Source organism: Hemitrygon akajei, chromosome 3, assembly GCF_048418815.1.
Source record: "Hemitrygon akajei chromosome 3, sHemAka1.3, whole genome shotgun sequence".
Taxonomy (NCBI): Eukaryota; Metazoa; Chordata; class Chondrichthyes; order Myliobatiformes; family Dasyatidae; genus Hemitrygon; species Hemitrygon akajei.
The window spans coordinates 66,140,723-66,162,528 of record NC_133126.1 but is presented as its reverse complement, the minus strand read 5'-3'; the positions used below and the strand labels follow the sequence as shown (position 1 = coordinate 66,162,528).

At 38.9% G+C, this 21,806-nt stretch overlaps 1 protein-coding gene across 8 annotated transcripts in view; it reads right to left on the bottom strand.

Moving 5' to 3' along the window:
• Positions 1-21,806, bottom strand: part of heatr5a (HEAT repeat containing 5a) — a 122,582-nt gene continuing 100,776 nt past the window's right edge. For 6 of the 8 annotated variants that reach the window (XM_073040057.1, XM_073040055.1, XM_073040061.1 and 3 more), the window contains 8 exons: positions 21,454-21,702; positions 16,994-17,121; positions 16,038-16,185; positions 13,888-14,160; positions 8,458-8,682; positions 5,960-6,111; positions 4,038-4,251; positions 1-1,266 (listed from right to left, as the gene is read on the bottom strand). In XM_073040057.1, coding sequence (XP_072896158.1) covers positions 953-1,266; positions 4,038-4,251; positions 5,960-6,111; positions 8,458-8,682; positions 13,888-14,160; positions 16,038-16,185; positions 16,994-17,121; positions 21,454-21,702 — 1,703 coding nt within the window. In that variant the 3' untranslated portion in view covers positions 1-952. Of the gene's footprint in view, positions 1,267-4,037; positions 4,252-5,959; positions 6,112-8,457; positions 8,683-13,887; positions 14,161-16,037; positions 16,186-16,993; positions 17,122-21,453; positions 21,703-21,806 lie in introns of those variants that run through there. The other 2 variants (XM_073040062.1, XR_012098258.1) reach the window with 2 other exon arrangements.

Here is a 21,806-nt window from a genome sequence, read left to right as displayed (position 1 = left end):
TGAAGAAATTAGATTTATTTAAGTAAAAATACAAAAGTAGTAATAACGCATATGTTGCAATTCTATATAATTTACAGTTGTGTTATATACATAACCTGCAAGTCATCTATTAATACAGTACATTAGAACTTCAGAAAGCCCAAGCAAAATAAAAATAGCTATTAAACAGATTGGTTTCTGCAAGAATAGCCTGTGAAATTAGTCCATTGGTAGAAAGATTGTGACATTAGAAATACCACACACTTTACAGTGCAATATCATTTTTACTGGCAAAAATGAAAGCAACTGAGTGCCATCAACAGCCACACTCGTAGTTAGAGATTTATTAAAGCTGAGTTTTTTTAAATATAGTTGAGATTCTTCTTAGACAAAGCACTGGACAACTTAATAATCTTGTTTGTTTAAAATAATACCATTGTAGTGCAATTGTAGTTCATATAAGTTAGCTGGTTATAAATTTACATGTTATAAATTGCACTAATAACAGTGCCTATATAAGGTTATTCTATAAATTTCTGGCAACAGGAGAGCAGCCTTTTAATGACAAATGTGGTTGCATAAAATTCCCTTCAACATCACTTCTCTATCAAGTTGGAGATCAAGTCTAAGTTAACAGGTTATACCAAGTTGTTCGTTCATTTTCACAAATGCATGCACAACAGCAGTGTTAAGACTTCATTTGGGTGAATTAAGAATTAATGTGACAGCAGTAAATGTTAGAAATGTATAGATGCTTTCTAAAAAAATTAAATGCTTGTTTTTAAAAATGGGATGTTCAAGTTTTAAAATGTTAAGCTATACACACACTGCTCTAGAATATTTGTCCTCATTCAATATAAAACAGTTGTTAAATTATACCATTAGACTTCTTCAATATTAACATTAAGTTACCTTCACTTGGTCTACTTTGGTTGCTACTATCATGAGTAGTCTTCAAACTATTTCACAGCTCTTAGAAATTAGAAAAATCAGTCTTGAGTTGAATGCTGAGAGATTTTTTCCCAGAACATTTTGACTGTCCAGCTGCTTTCTTTGCTTTGATACTCTCTTGATTACCTTTAACAGCTCCTTCAAGTCTAGCTTTCATCGCTGGAGACATACCTACCAATTTTTGAAAAACAGCTGGATACTGCGGACCTAGTCGCATCAAGTTCTGGAGGGCAAACTCATGTAAACTCTTAACTGGGTTTGGTGCAGATGTTAAAGCATTTTCATCCAAAAGAAAGGATATCAGAATTGGTAGAAGCAATGCCACCAAATAAATGCCTAGGACACAAGGAACAACGGAAACAAATTAACAGTAAAAACGAGTTTGTACAAATAAAAGTAATCAAACTGTATCATAAGAGAATGGAATAGCCATTAAAAATAAGAAAGATAATTTGGTGCAGTAAGGCAGTTATTTAAACAACTCATTATAGATCTGAAAGAGTTAACGTATGAGCACCACAGTAGCAGACAGTTAGTGCAACATCGCTACAGCTCAGGGTGTCGGAGCTCGGAGTTCCATTCTAATGTCATCTGTACGAAGTTTATTCACCCTCCCCGTGAATGCGTGTTTTCTCCAGGTGCTCTTAATTCCTCCAACAGTCCAAAGATGTACCAGTTAGTAGACCAATAGGTCATTGTAAATTGCCCTGTGACTAGCCTAGGGTTAAATCGGGGGTAGCTGGACAGAATGGTTTGAAGGGCCAGAAGGGCCTATTCCGCCCTGTATCTCAATAAATATGTCCAAAATTAAGTGTAATTGTACCCAAAAGCTCTATTATTCTACCCTTTAAAGATAATGATGTTGATGGAATGGGAAGGGTTAGTGGCGAGTGTTGATGCTTTTTGTTTCTAACATTTTTCTATCATTCATTCTTTGGGTTCTTTCTCTGTTTCATGGATGTCTGCGAAGAATAAGGATTTCAGGTTGTAGTCTGTATACATTCTCTGACATTAAATTGAACCATTGATGGAGGCCTTGGTATTGTCCTCAGGACGTTTGAGCCAAGGAAGCAAACAAAAAAAACACCAGCTAACATCCTGATCTTCGATAATGCATAAAGGTTCTGGTGATGGGTCAGGCCAGGACAAAGCACAGTTTTGCCTACCAACCTGACACTTACTTTGGGCCTTAGGTTTATTAAATTATTCCCCTGGAAGATGCTACAAAGCCAGCAAAATCCCTGAACTATCGTAAATCATCAAAATACTTTCCCTACTGCCTTCCATTTACTTTACAAGAGAGGGGTAAATTACATAGAAACATAGAAATCTACAGCACATTACAGGCCTTTCGATCCACAATGCTATGCTAACCTACTCCAGAAACTGCCCAGAATTTCCCTACCGCATGGCCCTCTATTTTTCTAAGCTTCATGTACCTATCTAAGAGTCTCTTAAAAGACCCTATTGTATCTGCCTCAACCACCTTCACTGGCAGTGCATTCCATGCACCCACCACTCTCTGTGAGAAAAACTTACCTCTGACATCCCCCTTGTACCTACTTCCAAGCACTTTAAAACTATGCCCCCTCTTGTGTTACCCATTTCAGTCCTGGGAAGAAGCCTCTGACTATCCAAATGATCATTGATGCCTCTCATAATCTTATACACCTCTATCAGGTCACCTCTCATCCTCTGTCGCTTCAAGTAGAGAAGACCAAGTTCACTCAACCTGTTCTCATATGGCGCTCTCTCCAATCTAGGCAACATCATTGTAAATCTCCTCTGCACTCTCTCTATAGTATCCACATCCTTCCTCTAATGAGGTGACCAGAACTGAATACAGTACTCCAAGTGGGGTCTAACCTAGGTCTTATATAGCTGTAGCATTATCTCACAGCTCTTGAATTCAATCCCATGGTTGATGAAGGCCAACACACCATACGCCTTCAACCTAAGCAGCAGCTTTGTGTGTCCTATGGACTTGGACCCGAAGATCTTGCTGATCCTCCACACTGTCAAGAGCCTTAACATTAATATTATATTCTGTCTTCAAATTTGACCTACTGAAATGAACCACTTCACACTTATCTGGGCTGAACTCCATCTACCACTTCTCAGCCCAGTTCTGCATCCTTTCGGTGTCGTGCTGTAACCTGACACCCCTCCAGATTATCTACAACACCCCCAACTTTTGTGTCATCAGCAAACTTACTAACCCACCCTTCTACTTCTTTATTGAGATCATTTATAAAAATACCACAGAGGAGGGTTCCCAGAACGGATCCTTGCGGAACACCACTGGTCACTGACCTCCATGCAAAACACGAATCATCTACAACCACCCTTTGCCTTCTGTGGGCAAGCCAATTCTGGATCCACAAAGCAAGGTCTCCTTGGATCCCACGCCTCATTACTTTCTGAATGAGCCTCACATGGGGAACCTTAACAAATGCTTTACTGAAATCCATATACACTACATCCACTGTTCTGCCTTCATCAATGTGTTTTGTTACATCCTCAAATAATTCAGTCAAGCTCATAAAGCACGACCTGCCCTTGACGAAGCCATGCTAACTATCCCTAATCAGATTATGTCTCTCCAAATGCTCATAAATCCTGCCTCTCGGGATCTTCTCCAACAACTTGCTCACCAGTGAAGTAAGACTCAAATGTAATGTCAAGATGGCATTCTAGGTTTCCTCAAAGACAGGTTAAGAAAGTGTAACAGAGGACTCAAACATTCCCCACTTCAAAAGAATAATAATTAGCCACAGAAATTGTTTCTGTAACAAAATTTTTTGACCAGTCAGTGTTATTAGCACTGAGTGGAACCCCTGAACCTGGAGGACCAGTGGACCACTCTTAGTCTGTTCTCTACCCTTCGACCTGTTCAGCATGGGTGACCCTACACCTTGACTCTAGCTAACATAGCTCTAGGGGTCATTGAGGTACACAAGCCCCCAAGCCCTACAACAGGATTGTGGTCCTCTTGGAGGATCCACAGAAATAACGTCATCATAAAAGCAAGTTTCAGGTTTCTCATAAAAAACCAAAGATTTTCATGTGTTTATCAAAATCCAAAGATAAATACATTGGAAACTCACGGTTTTGTTCATCAGCTAAATTGACCAAAGCCTCCAGTGTCTTTACCCCTTCTAGCACGGCCTGCAACTCAGCACATGTGCTTGGTTTCTCTTTTTCCACCTTGCGCAACCCATCCACAACCAAAATGGTCAGAGAGTGGATGTAAGGTGTAGACACAGCTTTATTAGGATGCTGAAATACTGACTGCAGCAATCTGTAGCCATGTGTCCGTATCTGAATAGAAATAGAATACTTTCTTAGAAAGGAAGCAAAAATATGATAATGGAAAGTTTATTCAGATGTTCAAATTTTAAAATATTGCTAACAGGTATAATCATTAAAAGTTAACCGATAATAGAAGAATATCTCTGAGTGTCCTTGATCAATTTATGACATTCCTGGATCATGGGTTACATTTTAAAAAAGGTTGATAATAAAGATCACTGTGACAGTGAGCTGAAACAAAAATCAGATTCCCGCCTTCTAAAAGCTATCTACTGACCCCTGATGTTTGAACTTGTAAACATCAATTAAGTAAAGGTCAAAAAAGCAAATAACTGCAAAGGCTAGAAACTTGAAATACATGAAGGCCATAAACATCTAAACAGATACTCCCTCAATCCTTGCTCTCTGGTTTTAGCTTTTGGCTTCCTACCAGATATTCCTCTGATCATTTTCAACCCTCCCTACCCTCTCTGCAACTTGTAACCACTTGTTTTTTCAGCTTCCTGATCCCTAGGAAGGGTCCTTGATCCACAAAAGTATCTGTATGTTTTCCTTTCCACAGATGCTGCCAAAGCCACTGTGTGTTTCCTTTGTACATTTCTAGCATATGCAGTTTCTTGATTTTCTGTGTTTGACTTATTTTATGTTTGGCTCAACACAAAGCAGTCAGTTAACTCAGTCCTGAGCAGAAATGAACCTTTATTCTTCTTTATCTATATGCATTAATAAATCTTGTAATGCATAGATAAATTAACCATTACGTGTTTGATTAATTCAACTTGACAAATAATAATGATATTTGACAGAAAACATGAGGTCTAAAACAGGTTTAATTCAGGTTTTATTCACACAGGCTTGTAACCTGCTCTATATTATCTCTTAAGTTGCCCAGGTGAATGTGGAAGACTGATCTCTCTGGCTCAAAACAATTCCAGAGCAACAAGACCATGAATGACAATGGAGAAACGTGGGCAGATCAGAATAAGCCCTTTTCACAAAACTCTGCCTAAAATTCACATGTTCACATTAACATTAAAAATTAAAAATATTGAAATGATATAGTAACAAAATAAAGTTTTAATTAAGAAAGTCAAAAAAATCAGACAGAACAAATAATTCTGCAAAGAAAAATAATTATAAAAATGTTATCTTACCTTTCCGTGCAGTTCTACAATCCCAATCAAATGAATGGGTATGTAGAACTAGCACAGAGTAAGCCTGGACTTGAGGGGCATAACCAGCAGATCTGAGGAGATGCTGGTATCTTTCAGCACACGTGTGATAACAAACTCGGTATACCCAAATCATCATTTTGCACTATTCTGATGTATTCCAACCGCCTCCCCCAGACAAATGCTGGACCAAGAGAAGTAATGTAGCAGTCTTACAAACTCCTAAGCACTAGATCCAGCCTTACCAAATGTCAATGAACTACAATGCTCTGAAAAGTTGACTTGCCAATTTGCCAAGGGGAGCTCAGTAGCAGAGTGCAGTCAGTAAGTAGCTGATGGTACTTATCCACCCAGCTTGTGACTTGCATATTTTAAATGATTCACAAAATCTACAGATACTTGTGATCAGAAATTTCATCAGTATCAAGCCAAAATGCTGACAAGGTTTAGCAAAATCCAGGATTAGATAGATTTGATGCAATACTAGCTCAGAGCCATACCCTCTCAACTCTAGTGAACTGAAGTAAATGTGCTGCAATACTTACCACAGGATTTTTAGAACCAAGAATTATCTTAAACCGGTTAAAACATTCTTTTTCAAGACACTCCACACATGTGACCTCTTGATTTGCTGACATCAAGAAAATACTGATGGCAGTTAGCATGCTCACTTCATCCAAATCTGAGTGATTCAGCTCTACAAAAAACAAGAACACACACAAAACTTAAATAAGAAACCAAGCAGGTTAAATCCTTTTAGTTTATGTAAATTGTGGTTAAGGAGGCATGGAGCAGGGAATAGTGTGTACAGATATGGAAAGGTACTTTCAATCATCGGAACAACCAAGGCCTTTCACTGATGCATATACTATACAGATTATTCATGCTCACGAGAAAAGTATCAATCAAGTTCAGCAAACATATCCTGCCTCACATTGTGAATCGAAATAAATATTGTACATTGAAGTATATTGTCTAAACATAGTTCAAAAACTACCATCTGCGCATAAAACCCACACTATACTTCAATCAATACAGACAAATAGATCACAGTGCTCTCCAGGCCATTTTCCTTTTCTTCAACACAAAGATAACAACCAATTTTGCTGACTATATTCCCAGCCCCTCATTTTGCATTATGCTGATAATCTTAAAGTTCTTGATTTATTTTTTAATTCCTTTTTGATCTTATGCTTTCCTATATTTTCAGCAAACTAAGATGGTCTCTGAAAATCAATACAACTATACATGCTGGAAATCTAACATCAAACAGAAAATGATGGAAGTATTAAATTCAAACCTGATCTGTGGGAAGAGAAAGAGTTAGCGTTTCAGGTTGGAGACATTTAATGAGAACTGAGAAGGAGACAAAAATAGCACATTATGTTGCAGATTGAGTGGGGGAAGGAGAAAAGGGTAAAACAAGACTGACCATGGGGATAAGCTGGAAACAAAGTTACCTACTGAATGAGTGAATGGAAACAGTTAGAGGATGAGAATACAGATGCAAGGACACAGGAGCTGTGAAATGAGGAACAAGAAAACATGCTAAGACTAGACATTTCTCTACTCCCAGAGATGAACAAGGGAGAAAAAGAAAAACTAAAAAATACAAACTTGTTCAGCCAATATTAAAAACAATTACTTAAATTGCTCAATTCAATATAAAGTTAAAAAGGCTGCAATATGCCCGGACAGATTAGGTGTTACTCAAGCTTGCATTAGACCTCGTTATAACAACGCAGGAGATCACAGACCAGTAGTAAAGGAGCAAGTAATGGAGAGCCTAGGGTCGCCCATGCAGACAGAATGCAAATTAGTCACCAGATCTGCATTATATTTCTCCAAGATTCAGGATACTACATTACGAGCCACAAATGTGATTTGCCAGACTGGAAGTAGCACAAGTGAACCACTGTTTCTCCTGAAAAGATTGTTTAGCACTCTGGACAGTAGAAAAGAAAACACTGAAAGGACAAGTGCTGCATTACCTGCAGGTGCAAGGAAAAGTGCTGTAAGAAGACATGTGGTCGGTGAGAACAGAATGGTGGACCAGGGAGACACGAAGGGAATTGACCCTGCAAAATGCTGAGATATGCCTTAAATTTTTCCCTTTTCTTACGTGTCATAATAGGAAGAGTCAAAGATGCATCCTTGCTGGATCTTTCCATCTCAGTGGTAGGCTTGACTGTATTTCTAACTCTTTGGCTCTTTGACTCTATTCTATTTTCTCATGTCCATTGAAATTGATCCAAGTGAGGAGATATTCTGTGCAAGTGCCTCTGAAATATCTCCATGAAACAAGGCTCCCCTTCAACTACAGTTGACAGATTTCTTGACCACAACTCATCTGTTGCTTAACCTCTGTTCTCACTCGGGCAGAGCAAGAACAGAGATCATCTGGTGCACTCTTACTTCTCCATCAGAGCAAAAGCAATCTTGTGGCCAGGGGTAGATCACCTATGACATATTAATCGATGGGACAGTCTAGAGGGCCAAGTGGCTACTTCCCACTTCAATTTTCTGATGTTCTTGCTCTAGCAGAGTTGATCATAAGATCAACCAGATCTCTAGCCTGCAACTAGATAATTTCTCCTAACTCTGTGACTTCTACAGATTAAACAGCCATTTTCTTAAATAATCCAAACCAGCCTCCCTTCTTTCAACTATTAAGCTGTAAGTCATCTCATATTCTATTGCCATATTCTAAGTCTTAGCAAGACTTAAATGCTGTGCTCACTAACCTACTAACCTAATCTGTCCAGGCATATTGCAGCCCTATTGCAGCCCTCTGAACTTTATATTGAATTAAGCAACTTAAGTAACTATTTTTAACCTTGGGTAACCAAGGGATCAGTTTTTTAATTCTCACACTTGTTTTCAAAAACTGGTCCCCTCCCCTCACTCCAGTAACTTTACAAAATCTTTCTCTGAGCACCTTTGCTTTTCCAGTATTGGGCATGCCTTACTTTTCTCCATCCTTTGGATATTCTTAACTTTGAATACAGTCTCAACTCTACAGGAGAACCGGAATCTCTATTACCTGGATTCCAAAATTCCAGAATTGTTGCAAGAGCACTGCGGAGAAGCATGGTCCAAGCAGTATGGCTCTTCTCTGCCCTAGCCATGGGAGAGGAGACAATGGCCTTCAGTGCCTGCAGTGCTGCATTGACTGTTGAAGATATACAACCATCAAATCTCCTTACTGCAGTTTCCTTCAGGACTCCAGTGATTAGGTAAAGGACAGTAGGAAGAATAGAAACACTCCCTGGAAAACAAAGGAAGAATCAAATATTTCTAAGGAACTGAAAAGTTAGCATAAATAAACAAACAAGCAAAATGATAATGCTACTCTGCACTTTTGTTAACAATACTTCCTTAGTAATGTTTCCTTTTCTCTTTATTTAGGTTTGGCTCCAAGATTCAAACAATGATTACATACTGATTATCATGTCCATTATAACTCTTAATGGACAGAATAGACAGGTAACAAAAACTTGGTGTATAGTTAACACTATTTAACAATTTACATGCAGTATCACGAGAGGAATATCAGTATACAGCCAATTTACATCAGCCTACCTCACATTATTAAGTAGCTAAGAGCACTGGATACAGAAAAGACTTTGGGTTTGATAAAATTCAAAATAATTTTCTCACTAACATCAATTACCTCACGTTAAGCTACTTTGGTGCAACCATTATATGGGCATCTAATCAACAAAAATTAGACCATAAGACATATAGGCAGAGTTAGGTCATTCAACCCATCGAGTCTGCTCCTCCATTTGATAATGACCTCCAAACCTCATTCTCCTGCATCTTCCCTGTAATCTTTGATGCCCTTACTAATCAAGAACCTATCAGTCTCCACTTTTAATATAGCCAATGACTTGGCCTCCACAGCCATCTGTGGAAATCATTTCAACAGATTTGCTATGCTCTATCTAAAGAAATTCCTTATCTCTGTTCTGAAGGGACTATTCTGAGGCTGTGCCCTCAGGTCTTGCATCTTCCCAAGATCACAGACATCCTCTCCATGTCCACTCTATCCAGGCTGTTCAATATTCAGTAGGTTTCTACGAGACTCCTTCCCCACCCCCATCACAGCACAATTCTTCTAAAATCCAACAAGTAGAATCTCAGACCCATCAAGTCCTTCTCATTTGCTAACCCTTTCATTCCTGAGATGATTCTTCTCCTCTAGGCCCTCTCCAATTCCAGTACATCCTTCCATAGAGATGAGGATCGAAACCACTCACAATACTTCAAAAGTCCTATGAACAAAACCTTACATTACATCCTTACTTTTACGTTCTAATCCTCTCAAAATGAATGCTAATATTGAATTTGCCTTCCTTACTACCAACTCAATCTGCAAGTTAAACTTTAAGGAATTCTACAATAGGATTCGCAAATCCCTTGGTAGCGCTGATTTCTGAATTCACTCATTGTTTAGAAAATCATCTTCTCCTTTATTCCTTCTACCAAAGTGCATGACAACACTGTATTCCATCTGCCATTCCTTTCTGCAGGCTCCCGGCTTCCTCAACTCTACCTGCTCCTCCACATACTTTTGCAGCATCCACAAATCTGGCCACAAAGCTATCAATTCCATCATCCAGATCATTAACATATGACATGAAAAGTAGTGGACCCAACATTGATCCCTGCAGAACACCACTGGTCACCATCATCCATCCAGAAAAGGCCCACCTTATTCCCACTCCTTGACTTCTGTCTGCCAGTCAATCTTCCACCCAGATTAATCAGAAATTAAAACAATTTTAAAAGAAGACTTTTTTTGGAACCACTATCCTTGGACAACAACGTCCCCTACCAGTTGCACACTGCAGTTCTGTAATAAGAGTGATTAACCACAAAGACGATACATAATGCAGCTGCAGTGCAGCAAGTAAATATAAAAGCTCCTCTAACTTCTTAGATGATAAACATTGTGGGATTGAGCAGCTAAGCCATGGAATATTAGTTTTGCACTACCAATAACTTTGATTTAACAATAATTACCATGCAATAAAATATTATAAATATGGGATTCCCTGAAAAACTTTTTCCAACTGTAGTGAAACAATATATTACAATGAAAGCTTTTCTAGCACTGTTTGATGTTGCTTAGAATCAGTTCAAATAACAAACACAAGAAGATCAAGATCAGAAACACCACTAGATGTTTGAACTTGTGGCCAGGGATTTGCAGCCATTTACAAAATCAAAAGGACTTCTATGATTCCAAAAACTCAAGAGCTGAATTTACTTCTCTTAAACTCTGGAATGATTCATGTTTTAACCTCTTTTGCACCATCTCCAATTTCTTCTTCTAATGGGTGACCAGAACTGCACATAATATTATTAGTACACAATACTAGTCCTGTCTGACTGAAGTTTTATATATTAGTATAAGACACTGTCAAAGTTCTGCAGCACAAAGACATTCACCTCTCCACTAAACTGAAGGTTTACAATGCTGTTGTGGTCTCATCATTTCTATATGGCTGTGAAACCTGGACACTGTATTGTAGACATATCAAACAGCTTGAACAATTCCACAATAGCGCTCTGCGATCAATTATGCAAATCCGCTGGCAAGACCGTATCTCCAACCTGACAGTCCTGGACCGAGCCAATTCCACAAGCATTGAAGCCAAGGTTTTAAAGTCTCAGCTCAGATGGACCGGCCATGTGATCCGCATGGATGAGTCCAGAATGCCGCGTCAGTTGTTCTACGGAAAACTGGAGCAGGGCAACTGTGCCCAAGGTTGCCCAAGGAAGAGGTACAAGGACAACCTCAAGTCAAACCTTAAGTAGGCCAAACTCCAGCCCCGCAATCTTGAACACACTACTGCTGATCAGTCCAAGTGGCGCAATTTATGCTCCAAGGCAGCAAGCAACTTCCAAGCCAAATGGCGCATGCAGTGCCTCAAGGCGAGTCAAGAAAGACACAGGAAGGCGTCCGCTCCTGCCCCAACGGGCAGTGCTCCTTGCCCCATCTGCGACCGTATCTGCGCTTCGGACCAGCCTCAGAAGTCATATGCGTGCCCACAGACGTTGACTGCGCAACACATTCGTCTTCCTCGGACTTCAAGAGACCACTACTATAAGACACTGTATAATTCAGAGGAAATGAAAACAAAAAGAAACTCTTAGCTTTTGTTCCGATATAATTATTTGCTTCAGTATTTCTGCCTGGTTAGTCAGTTAGGAAGCTGGCCTTCCTTTCTCAGAAATTGCCTAACTGGGTTTTGGATACTGGCAAATGGAGATACGTACTGCAACATCTTTCATCTTTGTTGAAATTCATGTTATCTGATAACAAACCACTTTTCATGCATCTGTACAGGAAGTTAATGTGAAGTGAATAATTATGGAGATGGAAGGAACTGGAACGTGCTGAAAACATCCGTCTCCTATGAGAACATGGCAGAAATTTTGCCTCAAGACTGTTTTCCAATACTAAGCCCACACTACTTGATTCCAAAAGTCTAATGTATTCATTTTGAATACACTAAGAAGTTTCCATACCCTCCTGGTACAGAGTGCTAAAGAATGGCTTATCTCTACCATGAATGGCCGACTCCTTATTTTTAAATCATGATCCTTGCTTCTAATCCTCAAGAACACAACACTAGTGTGTTGACTTCACTAGTCCTCCTTCAAGCATGTCAGATATCCTTCAATCATAAGCAAACATGGTATTATTTAAAACAAACAGAGCAGCTAGGTTTGGGGGTATACCCCAGTGTGGAATGAGAACTGGCAAGCAGACAGCAAACAGTAGGAATGAACTAGTCATTTTTGGGTTGGGAGGCTGTGACTTGTGAGCTGCCACAGGAATGAGTGTTGACTCCCAGCTGTTCAGTATGTACTTGAAATATTTAGATGGGTGTATTAAGCTTAACACATTCTTATCTTCAAATGATACAAAATTGGATGTCAATGTGGTCTGTGAGAGGGATACTGAGGTTCTTCAGGAAGAAAAAAGATATGTAAAATGAATGGCAAAAGTATGACAGATGAAAGATAATGTAGAAAACTGTAAAATTATTAAATAAAAAGCATTTTAAACAGTGATAAATTGAAGGGTACTGATGTGCAAAGGGTCTGGTTTGCCTATGTCAGTGAAATACAAACATGTAGACACAGCCAGTCACAAGAAAGGCATATTGATCTTCACTACAAGGTGATAATGAGGATAAGAATAGAGGCATTTTGCTTCCATTATATAGAAACATGGTAAGACCACATCTGGAATACAAGTAGAGGCACTAGGCCTGTACACAAGGAAGGATATACTTGGGATTCAGTGAGTGTAGAGAAAGTTATCCAGATTGATTCCTAGATGGCATGTATGTCAATGTCAAACAGATAAGCATGTCATTCAAATGGATAAGCAAATTAGGCCTAAACTTTCAATAAGGTGATCTTGTTGAAACATACCAAATTCTTACAGGACTCGTCAGGTGAACTTTCCCTTTGAGTGTATGGAACTGGAATGATCATCACAAATTCAGTGCTTAATTCAGTGCTATTCAGAACAGAACTAAAAAGAATCACCTTAATCCAAAGTGTTTAGCAAGGTGGCTGTGGAGGTACATTTGTTGGGTACATTCAGGAAAGGGATTGATAGAATTCTAGATATTAAGTAAATCAGGGATATGGTGTTAATCCAGGGAAGTGATATCAAAATAAAACATTAGTCCCAATCTTATTCAATGACAAACCAGACACAAGAGGTCAAATTGCCTAATTCTGCTTCTATTAATAATTTTACCTTCAGTGCAAGTCCAGACCAATTAATCTCTCCTCATTTACAATCCATCCCATCCCAGAAATCAACCCAGTGAACATCTGTAGCACTCCTTCAATCACAAGCATATTGCCAGTTAGAGAGGGAATCCAGGTCTATACATAAAGTTCCAGGTACAGTTTTAACAGGGCCCAGAACATGCTGCAAAATATCTTCACTCATGTACCTAAAACAATGGGCTTATCAAGAGCATCCTCTTTTGGATTGCAGGGAGGGAGTAGAAATAGGCTATAAATGGTTGGGGGACCATGAAGATGGAGCTATATAATGACCACTTTTTTTACCAAGCGTATTTATCCTTAGACCACTCTGTCACACAGATCTTCCACACAATCAAAGACCATGCTGCTATTCTCTCCTCTCCTCCCTGCACATCACATCAGTTATCAGCTTCTTTATAAACTTCTAACTTTTTTCATATCTGATGCAAGGTGTGTGACCTGATATTTTAACTGTTCCTTTTCATACAAGTGCTGATTTACAGAACTTTGTTTTCATTTGTTGGAGGTGTTCATGGCATAAAATATACATTATAAAATATGCTTTCAACACTAATAATATAGACATTTTTAAAAAGCTTCAAAGAAACAAAATTACTGTAACTCAATGGCAGTTTTAAATTAATTTCCTGAAATATGCTTAACTTACCTGTAGGAGAGCAAACTGAAATGAGTTCGGAGAGAATTCGCAGGGCAGCGACTACTAATTTACTTCCGTCCTCAGACAACAACTGAGGTTTCCCGGAACTGCTTTTTGGAGAATCCACGAGCTTAGGGTTTAATTGGGGAAGTTGACGAACCAGGATGGAGAGTGTCAACTCCAGTGTTGCAAAGACTAGGGACTTTCCTGGTACCAGTCCACCTGTATCACTGCCCTCTCCAAATTCCGGAAGAGTCTCTTTCTCAGCAGCACCATCATCAACTGTAAAGAAAATTAGACAAGGTAAAATTCTCCCCAAAAATTGACACAGTCCTTCAGAAATTTTAACAAACAAGAAAAAGCAAAGCTTCTCCTGATTGCTGAATTGGCAGGTGGCAGTAATTGTTTATATTTACAACACCTTAGTTCTGTGGTCAGTGCCCAGCTAGGTCAAAAATAAGGATGAATTTGAGCTTCCATAGCAAAAACAGAAGCTGCTGGAGATCAGGTAGCATCAGAGGAGAGCTATAGCAAGTTAACACATGGATTGATGATTCCATCAGAATTTCAGGAATTCCGATGAGAAGTCATCAACTTTCAGTGTTAAAACTTTTTCTCGATCCAGATATGCTATGTGATCGGTTGTTTTCTATATATTTTAAAAAAATCTTATTTCATGCTTCTAGAAGTTTCAATATTTCACTTTATTGTTTTCATAAGCAACATTTATATGTGCAATCTGGGGAACAATGTGGGGAAAAGAAATCAATCTAGCTTGAAATGTCAGACTCCAGACAGAAGGATTGAGTTGTCCATTCTTCTTTCTCTGTCTGCTACAAGAGCTACAATCACAATGGGAATAACAAGTTACTAGTCCGTACTTGACTCACTACTTTCAGAAAGCAGAAGCAATCTGAGTGAATGTGGAAAAGAGGACCAACTTCTTCTGTCTGAACTACACCATTAAGAGGAGATTTGTACTTTGACCAATTTGGTACTCTCCAAACACAATAAAATTAAGTGCTTAAATAAAGTACATGCATAAGTAACTTTCCTCTTTTTCTCACCTAAACAGCTTTAAGTCAATGATAAGTAATCAAACAAGAATCATTTATCACTTAATGACATCAATGTAAGAATCATACAAGAAAACAATGCAGCTTCTTGTTGAAGAAGTTTCAATTTAAAGATAAATGAAGTTGTAATTTTCATAAACTATCACACAAAATTTGTGTGTGTGATAGTTTATGAAAGTTACAATTATTTATTCAAGAACTATTTATTATGACCTAATTCAAATACCATAGAAATGGGCAGATAAGATGCCCCTATTCTTGTATCCTTGATCCTACTATGCAACATATCACTAGAAAGTGTGCATCACTACCCTGTCATGACAATCCACAGTTATTTTCTGTTTTTGGAAACATAAAAGAATGCAGAAGCAGGAATCTGAAGCAAGTAATAAACTAAGGGAAGAACTCAGCAGGTCAAGCAGCACCTGTAGAGACAAAGGGATGGTCAACATTTCAGGTTGGAGCCCTGTATCTGGACTAAGAGTGTAGAGAAACGATAGCTAGTATATAAGGGAGGGATGTGATTGAGGCTGGTAACATATAATGGGCAAAGAGAACCAGATGGGGGAGAGTGAAGAGTCCAGGTGACAAGAGCAGGGGGAAGAAGAGATAGAAAAGTTGAACAAAGAGAGAGAGACCTTGGGAGGGCTGGTGAAAGTGGGAAAGGAACTCGGGGAGTGGGTTACATCTGCCCATCATCACTCCATCTATCAGCCTCTGTCTCAGTGCTCCCATCTCCCCCTCCCCACAGCTCCATCATCCTTCCTCCCCAATCTGGGTTCACTCCATATCTACCAGTCTCCGTCTCAACCCTCCCACTCACTGGCTATCTTCCCTCTAACCACTCAGTCTTGATACAGGGTCAAAACCTGAAATATTGATCATCCATTTGCCTCAGAAGATGCTGCTTGACCTGGTGACTTCTTCCAGAGTTTTTTTTATTTTCTTCTTTTGGTTTGTAGCAAATGACTTCTTTAATCATTTTTATGAATTCTAAGAAGTTATGCTTGAAGTTCAACACTACAGTACTCTAATAACTATCAATAATTACACAATTTTTCCACTAGTTCCATGAATACCCACCTTCTGCACTTCTCCTCTTCTCCTTTACATGCTCTTGGGCTGCTCTTATAATTTGTTCCACAACATCAACTGCAGCCAATTGGATTAATGGGGACTCACGTGTTACAATCAAACGATGCAAAACATTCAGTAATTCTACTCCAAGTTCCTACAACAAAGCATAAAAAAGAATCTCAAATTAAGAAATAGATGGCAACAGAAAAGTGCCATCTTCATTGTATTGGAAGGATGATTTAAATCAAAGCTTTCACATGTATTCAAACTGTAAACATATTGATGTGAAACAGCAAAATCTTTTGCTTCAGAATATTCTAAAAACATTACTAGGATCACGATACTTTTTCACACCAAGGCTTATTTTATACAAATAACAAGATAAGTGAAGTGAGCCAAGAATCGAATTTTCATTTCAAACAAACCCAATCACTCATCCCAAGAGAAGTATAAGTGCTGAAGTCTTTATTAGGAAATGTAAAATATTTACATTTTTAATCAATTTCAACTTTTCTAATCTCACAGGAATTAGAAAAAATAAGTTCAGAATGCTTAAGTCTACTAAGGTGAACCTTAACAAATGAGTTTCTCCTCTGCAGTTAAATTTTACGAAATAACACAGGCTTGTGCAAAATTCCACCCAGCTATCCCAGATTTATTTACATGAGCTGAAGAAAGATCCAAGCTTAGTTTGGAGATGAGAGGTAGAAATTTATAGTGGGCCAATAGTACTAACAACAGTAAACATATGCAATAGTTTGTCTTTCACTGCAGACCTTTTGTGACTCTTCTATCAGTTTTGAGAAATCAGATACAAATTAGATTATCTAAATGAATTGGAGCAATACCATATCAAATGGAAAAATAAAGTCAGTAATTCCCTATATAGTCAAGCTAAAAAAAACAGTTACAATGTTACAATGTGGTAACTGAAAACTTAGTAAAACATTATAATGCATTACCTGATCGCTTCCTATTTTACAACGTGGCCAAAGCACATCCAGTAAGGAATGTAATGCACGTAAGCAGGCTACGATGCTTTCCATTGGTGCATCTGGTCGCAGAGAACACAGAAACTCTACACTGATTCCTGTAATGGTAACAGAACAGTTTATTTTCTTTCATTCTGATCACATCTTAGCCTCCTTCCACCAACAGACATACCCAAATGAAGTTAATAAATGGCTCAACTTTGGTCAGAAAACAATTCCATGAAACCCTCCATTTTTTGGGATCAACCATGGAAGTTGTGTCCCAGTTGTCTATGATACATAAGCAGTACATATTAGAGAGCCAGCTGTTGCCCATGTAGCAGACTCCCCCTTTCTGTTCAGCTGATGAATCCAAAGGAACAGCTGAGGCGAATACAGTTTGGCACAAGTGGCATCGCAGAAGTTGCCAGTCTGCGTTGAACTCAAAGTAGGACTGCCTTAGGGTCTCTAGCTCCGGATTTTTCCTCAGTGTTTACTCCCCAAGTCTTCCCCATTAGTGGGTATAACTGCAAGGCAGCGGATACTTGAGATCAGAGTTTTCCTTCTCCTAGATGAGCTGCTAACCATTGCTGACGAGCCCCAAATGCCTAAAGCTACTGATTTACAAGGCACCAGTAACCTGCTTTGCCCCTTTTGTCAGTAGAAATGGTTCCACCAGGCTTAGTGCTAAGCCATCTCTTACTATCATTTTAGCAAATGCAAACATGGCTCTTACTCTCAACTAAAATCTGTAGCTCTTGTTGGAGGATAGATTCACTATCGCCTACCATAATAACAAAAATTTATTTGAAGAACCTGAACAACATTGGCAAGGGAAACACCTAACACCCTTCCCTTTTGAAGTAGTGAGGGTGAGCTGATTTCTTGGTATCTTCATGGATAAGATATCTCCACCTATTTGCTAGGTTGGCAAATCCAGATTTTGACCAACAATGAGCAATCAACCACGAACTTTACAGATCATCCATTTGGTAGCATTTCCACGCACAGATCACACACTGAGCCTCTAAATGGTAGAGATGTAAAGCAATTTATTCCACAGATTCAACAGCTAATATTTTTGAAAACAAGTAGATTTTGAAATTGGTGATTATTTATAATAATAAGTATTATTTTGTTGATGTCAGATTCAGGACCAAGGTTTTACTAAGTTTTCAGTTACCACATTATAACATTGTGATCGGGTTTTTTTAGCTTGACTATATAGGGAATTATTGACTTTATTTTTCCATTTGATATGGTATTGCTCCAATGCATTTAGAGAATTTAATTTGTATCTGATTTCTCAAAACTGATAGAAGAGTCACAAAAGGTCTTCTTTTCAAAGGGACTAATAACATTCTTTCAAAATAATATTTTTTATTACTATATGTTTGCCACTGTACCTTTATTCAACCTATATTTTTGAGTCAGTTCTCATCCCCAGTATTCACAATTACAAAAGCACAACTACAGTGCTTTTGCTGACAAGGCAAAAGATCTGCATTCTTAGACCAGAGCCACCCAAACTGTAACCTAACACAGAACAAGCCAATTCGAAACTGACCATGTCAATTTTCACTGGGCATCCCTTTACTTTGTATGGATTCCTCTCATACCTCCCCCCTCCACCCCCCTCCCCCCCCAGCCTCAACACACATAGCAGCTTTGAGTTATAGACTTCTTCCCCCCAGGATAAAAACAAAACTCATGTTTCTCCTGCCTCAGCAAGGACCTGGATCCACTTCAATCTGCCTATCGCCACAATAGGTCTTTGGCAGAACCAATCTAAATGGCTCTTCACATGGCCTTAGATCAGCTGGACAATGCAAACACCCATGTCAGGATGCTGTTCGTTGATTATAGCTCAGTGTTTAACAACATCATTCCCACAGTCCTGCTTGGTAAGCTACATAACCTCGGCCTCTGTAACTCCCTCTGCAATTGGATCCTCGACTTCCTAACCAGATTGGTGATAACTTTTCCTGGCTGATTGGTGCACCTCAGGGGGTGTGTGCTTAGCCCACTACTCTAGTCCCTCTATACCCATGAGTGTGTGGCAAAGTACCATCTATAAATTTGTTGATGATACAACCATTGTTGGTACAATCTCAGATGGCGATGATAGGGTGTACAGGAGCAAGATATGCCAGCTAGTTGAGTGATGTTGCAGCAACAACCTGGCACTCAACGTCAGTAAGATGAAAGAGTTGATTGTGGTCTTCAGGAAGGGCAAGATGAAGGAACACATACCAATCCTCATAGAGGAATCAGAAGTGGAGAGAGTGAGCAGCTTTAAGATCCTAGGTGTCAAGATCTCTGAGGATTTAACCTGGTCCCAAGATATCAATGTTGCTATAAAGAGGCAAGACAGTGGCTATATTTCATTAGAAGTTTGAAGAGATTTGTTTTGTCACCGAAAACTTCTATAGATGTACCATGGGGAGCATTCTAGAAGGCTGCATCACTATCTGGTATGGGGGCATGGCAGTAGGGGTGGTACGGGGGAAGCTACTGCACAGGACAGAAAGAAGCTACGGAAAGTGGTAAAATTAGTCAGCTCCATCTTGGGTATAAGCCACCATAGCATCCAAGACATCTTCAAGGAGTGGAGTCTCAGAAAGCCGAAGTCCATTATTAAGGAACCCTATCTGCCATGTCCTCTTCTCATTACTACCATCAGGAAAGAGGTACAGAAGCCTGAAGGCACACACTCAGTGCTATTTTTGCATTATTTATTTTAATTTAACTAATTAATATACATAAACATACTTTCTATATTATCATGAACTGCATTGTACTGCTGCTGCTAAGTTAACAGATTTCACAACACATATTGGTGATAATAAACCTGATTCTGATTATTTTCCTCGATCCTCAGATGTTACACTTCCCTTGCTAGTTTTCTCCCCCTCAAGCTTGGATCTACACATCTCTTATCTCTTTTCTAAAAGATCCCTCTGCTGCTTGCAATACTCCATTCTTAACATATTCCCTAAGTGTACATCCCCATGAAGACTCATCCACTCAGTGCACATTTTGCTGATCTTATATCCTCCATTCTGAAAATCATCCATGCCCCAACTTCCTCAATGATCAATGTTGGTTTATGATTTCCAATATTCCCAACTGAAATCTGTGCTTTATGGCTGGGTTGAGTTGTTCTCCGATTTTGGCAACTTACTTTCAAACATTTCGTCACCAATCAAGCTTTAGACAAGACCAATGTGTTCTACAAAATTCAGTGCAGGGACTTCAGCAAATATTACATTGGCAAAATTGGGAAAAAGCTACCAACAAGGATCCATGAACATCAACTGAATGTAAAGCATCATGACCAACTCTCCCTAGTTTCCACCCTTGAAGATTGAGGGGGGCACAAATTTTACCGATCATCAGTGAAAGCCATAGTTTGGCATGCAAGAGAATTCCCATAAGCATGCTCTGTGAACAATCCTGTAAACAAACACACAGACCTCCATCCTATTTATGAGCTGTTGTGGGCAAAACTACAAATTACAATGCATAAAGTTCACCACACAGCCAATCAGCAACAAGATTTCCTCCCCACTCCACAATTGAGTTTCCAAAATGATGTCCAATCAATTGACTGAAAAGTATATAAAGGCCAAGCATTCAGAGCACACACCACATTCAAGGGCACACTGACGATGCCTCCTCACATGGTGACGAAATGTTTGCAAGTAAATTGCCAACACTGGAGAGCAACTGAACCCAACCATCAACCACCTGAGTAAAACATCTTCCGAAAATTTTCCATCTGTGTTTTATTTATGAATTACTCTGTGGCCTCCTCCTTGTAGTTTTTGATTCCCACCTTTTTACTTCTATCCTCACTCTAAAAGAGTATTTATTCTTCCCTGAACCCATCTCATAGATACCATCCCAATTTCTCCTTGATTCCCTTTGACCAATTTTCTTTTACCTCTGGTATAACAATTTTAAAGCAAGAAAGCATACTATGTCATAGATATCTAAATACACAAACCCCTAAACAACCATTAAATGTTGCATTTTTACTGGATTTTTTCCATATTGTTTTGTGGAAATTTTGCCTAAAAGCTTCTCAAACATCAAGAACATAGAACATAGAATAGTGCAGCACATTACAGGCCCTTCGGCCCACAATGTTGTGCCGACCCTCAAGCCCTGCCTCCCATATAACCCCCCCCCACCTTAAATTCCTCTATATACCTGTCTAGTATGGATGGACTATATCAATGGACTGGAAATGGCAACTTATCTGCTGTAATATAATCCAGTATTTAAGTAACATACTTACCAAAATTCTATGCGCTGGAGTTCCATGAATGAAATTTATTTGCAATGGAGCTTTTTTCTCCTCAAAATATGTACATGCATATTTTATACGTAGAAGTCTATTAAGAAAGAGAAGTATCTCTAGTAAGAAAAGTAGCTGCTTTACTCACCTAAAATTAGATGGAATCTATCAGTGTTTACATCTTCTGGAGACTTCACTGCACTTGTCAAGTTGGATTCATTACCCAACATTGTTGGAGTTACAGGTCTAGACAGAGAAGCAGAGCCTTCATCTGGGTCAATCAGTACGAAGTCTGTGCTATTCAGCCACAATGCTGTGGCATGAAGGATAGGAGCCCATGAATTACAGTAATGAGGCCTTGCACTCTCAATGGTTTCTGAGGTATAGAAGGCACCACCTAGTCATAGAAGATGGAATAAATTAATGTTTGGTTAATATTTTGATGAGAGATTCTCAGCATTAGTAGGTTAAGTGGAAAATGAATAGAAGCGATATCTGATT